Consider the following 3,730-nt stretch of genomic DNA (forward strand, 5'->3'; position numbering starts at 1 on the left):
ATTTGTATATTTTTATTCCTTATTTACTTTATTTTTTATTATCTGTGTTTTTTTGTTCTGTCACTGTCATTCTGTTACACTGTGGAAGCTTCTGTCACAAAACAAATTCCTCGTATGTGTAAACATACCTGGCAATAAAGCTCATTCTGATTCTGATTCTGATTATAATAAGCCTCCAATATCTGACATAGCCTATAAGCACTCAAGCGCACGCATAAAGCTAGCCACAGCACACTGCAAAAAGTATTGATTATGAATGTGTCAGGGAAAAACAGGTGGCTGCATTAACATTTTAATAGCGTATTGAAACACTAGTACTTTGTTTTCAGCGAGATGAAGTCGGCGACACTGACTCGTCATCTCCGCAGTAGTGGACGTGCTTGTATGCATGTTTCACATGGATTACATAATCTGAGAATATTTGTTTTCCATTTAAATTGGTTAATTGAAAAGCAGACATCTCGCTATTTATAGATATGTTTTCTGTAAGGAAAGTAAACGGAGTTTCGCGCTCAAGTTCACAGACACCGAGACGGCAGAAAGCGCATCCTGTTTGCTTTCATTATTTTACAAAAGTGCAATGTTTTGTTGTTATTGTGAGTGTACACAAATAAATGTAGATTCTTTACATATTCGAAATCAATTAATCTGTTATGAGCAAAAATTACAGTATTTTAAGAGTGAGCGCACCGGCACCTCCATCTGTCCTGCAGTGAGCGCTAGGCTACTGTTCAGCTTCCACACTAACATTAGATTGAGCAGATATGTAAAGTTGCTAATACTTGCATACTTCAGCATAAGTCATATTTGAGGTCGATGAATGATAGGCGAGTGTTTGGATGTCCTGCATGATGTACTGTATTACCACATAGACCAGCCGCTAACGATCTGTTCGTCACGGACTGCGTGACTTCACCTGTTGATTTAATAAATAAAATTGTGTTCGACCAAGCCTCTTCTGGTCGACTTCTAGGTTAGTCGACTATTAACGGGCAGCCCTAGTAGTAATGCTAACTATACCATGGTGTTGTGGCAGAAATAGTGAATGTTATTACATCGTTAATTTCAGGGTTTGTACAACCGTTTGAGAGAGAAATTCAATTTTAAGCAATTTTCAATGACTTTCAAACATTTCACACAACTGTTTCCAGCACTTTAAAGCTCCAAAATGATCCAATCTGAATGTTATTTTTAATGGGATGACCAAAATATACTGTTGTGAACTAGGGCTGGGCGGTATATCGAGTTTTTTACGATATATCGATATTTTCTTTATAAGCGATTCGATATGAGGCAATACCGTTTATATCGATATACATTAGTTTGATACGAGCACAACTGAAAATAGCTATAGCGGAGGACACCAACTGAGCTGCTGTGGAGAAAGTGCATAATCCAATTTGTTCTAAACATGTGACAATATTCATATTAAGGCCTTTAAAAGCTGGTAAGACATAGTTTTTAGTTTTGTTTTTGCATATTAGTTTAAGCGGCTCGGCCGTCATATGCTCTGACAGAAAGGCTGTGTGTGCCGCTGACAGAGACACTGGCGCTGTTTAATGTGTTTGAGATGTGCTGCCTTCCTGAATGCATAACTTACATTTCACAGGTATATTCTCCATCTGTAAATGTTAGAAATATTTGTAGTTGGACAATGTGACATGTAGAATTTTAAACCTACAAGTAAGTCTATTTTTATAATAGCATTGACTGTAAAGTGACTGTAATGGGGTAATCAAAATAGCCTAACACAACTCGTCTGTAGTTACTCAATATGGTGTTATCAAGATTGCTCTTTTTCAGGAGGGGCTTAACAACTGCAGTTTTCAGGGAGTTTGGAAAAGTCCCAGAGAGAAGTAATGTGTTCCCAGAGAGAAGAGAGGCGTTCTCTCTGGGAACTTTATAAATGATTATAAATGAGTAAAAACAAGAAAATAAAAACATAACACAAATGTATGGTCGCTCTCTTAATGCAACACACAGTTTGTATTTGACGATCCTCAGATCCTTCATGTTGTTGATCAAACATATTTAATAGTTCTCCCTATAGAAACATGAGGTTTGTGCCTATAATCTTTTAAAAGTAATCATTTAAAGATCAGTGTATCTCATTCACGGAAAGATTCAGGGACGTATAATTTATAAAATTGCATCAAAATGATCAACATTTTGTAATAGAATTGTCTGCTTTCTGCTGTTATATCAGGGTTCATCTTTATGTCCTTTCAATTTAGTATGTTTTTTAACGAGTTACTGACAAATGTACTGTTTTTACTTTTGTTGCAGAGTTGATTGAAGACGACGAGGAGAAAGAAGAATTGAGTGAATCTGAGGAGAAAAATCATGTCATAAGTGTAGAAAAACCCAAACAGAAAGATTTAAAGAAAAAAAGGGCCAAGAAATCTTTCACCTGCACTCAGTGTGGAAAGAGTTTCACATACAAACATATTCTTGAGCTTCACATGAGAGTTCACACTGGAGAGAAACCGTTCACATGTGATCAATGCGGGAAGAGTTTCTCACAATCAGCAAACCTTAAGAAACACATGGACATCCACACTAGAGAGAAACTGTACACATGTGATCAATGCAGCAAAACATTTTTTAGAGCTTCATACCTGAAACAGCACCTGGTAGTTCATATAAAGGAGAAACCACATTCATGTCATTTGTGTGGAAATAGGTTTTCACGTCGACAAAGTTTGAAAGAACATCAGAAAATTCATACTGGTGTGAGAGAGTACATGTGCTTTGAGTGTGAAAAGACTTTTACTTCAGCAAAGTATTTAAAACGGCACGAGAGGATCCACACGGGAGAGAAACCTTACAAGTGTACACACTGTGACAAGAGATTCATTCAGTCAGCAAATCTGAAAAGACACGAGAGCATCCACACTGGAGAGAACCCGTACACATGTGATCAGTGCGGGAAGAGATTCACACTAAAAGCAAGCCTTACAGACCATATGAGAGTTCATACTGGAGAGAAACCATTCACTTGTGATCAGTGCGGAAAGAGTTACTCATGCTCATCAGCCCTTAAGGATCACATGGGCATCCACACTAGAGAGAAACCGTACACATGTGATCAATGTGACAAAACATTTTTGTGTGCTTCAGACCTGAAGAAACACCTGGTAGTTCATACAAAGGAGAAGCCACATTCATGTCATTTGTGTGGAAAGAGTTTTTCGCGTCCAGAACATTTAAAAGTGCATCAGAAAGTACATACTGGTGTGAGAGAGTACATGTGCTTTGAGTGTGAGAAGACTTTTATTTCAGCGAGCTGTTTAAAACAGCATGAGAGGATTCACACTGGAGAGAAACCTTATCAGTGTTCACACTGTGACAAGAGATTCAATCATTCAGGAAATCTGAAAAAACACGAGATGATCCACACTGGAGAGAAACCACACACATGTGATCAGTGCGGGAAGAGATTCACACTAAAAGCAAGCCTTACGGCACACATGAGAGTTCATACAGGAGAGAAACCATTCACTTGTGATCAGTGCGGAAAGAGTTACTCATGCTCATCAGCCCTTAAGGATCACATGGACATCCACACTGGAGAGAAACCGTACACATGTGATCAATGTGACAAAATTTTTTTGAGAGCTTCACACCTGAAACAGCACCTGACAGTTCATACAAAGGAGAAGCCACATTCATGTCATTTGTGTGGAAATAGGTTTTCACGTCGACAAAATTTGAAAGAACATCAGAAAAT

General features: G+C 38.0%; 1 protein-coding gene across 1 annotated transcript in view; it reads left to right on the top strand.

Annotated features, from left to right (window-relative positions):
• Positions 1-2,390: 2,390 nt before the first annotated feature.
• The window catches only part of LOC107572758 (zinc finger protein 708-like), a gene marked incomplete at both ends in the record, with an annotated part of 2,554 nt that continues 1,214 nt past the window's right edge, over positions 2,391-3,730 (top strand). The window contains 2 exons of the mRNA XM_016259196.1: positions 2,391-2,952; positions 3,037-3,439. Coding sequence (XP_016114682.1) covers positions 2,391-2,952; positions 3,037-3,439 — 965 coding nt within the window. The remainder of the gene's footprint in view (positions 2,953-3,036; positions 3,440-3,730) is intronic.

Source organism: Sinocyclocheilus grahami, unplaced genomic scaffold (genome assembly GCF_001515645.1).
Source record: "Sinocyclocheilus grahami isolate Dianchi unplaced genomic scaffold, SAMN03320097.WGS_v1.1 scaffold1810.1, whole genome shotgun sequence".
In the NCBI taxonomy this organism is placed as follows: domain Eukaryota; kingdom Metazoa; phylum Chordata; class Actinopteri; order Cypriniformes; family Cyprinidae; genus Sinocyclocheilus; species Sinocyclocheilus grahami.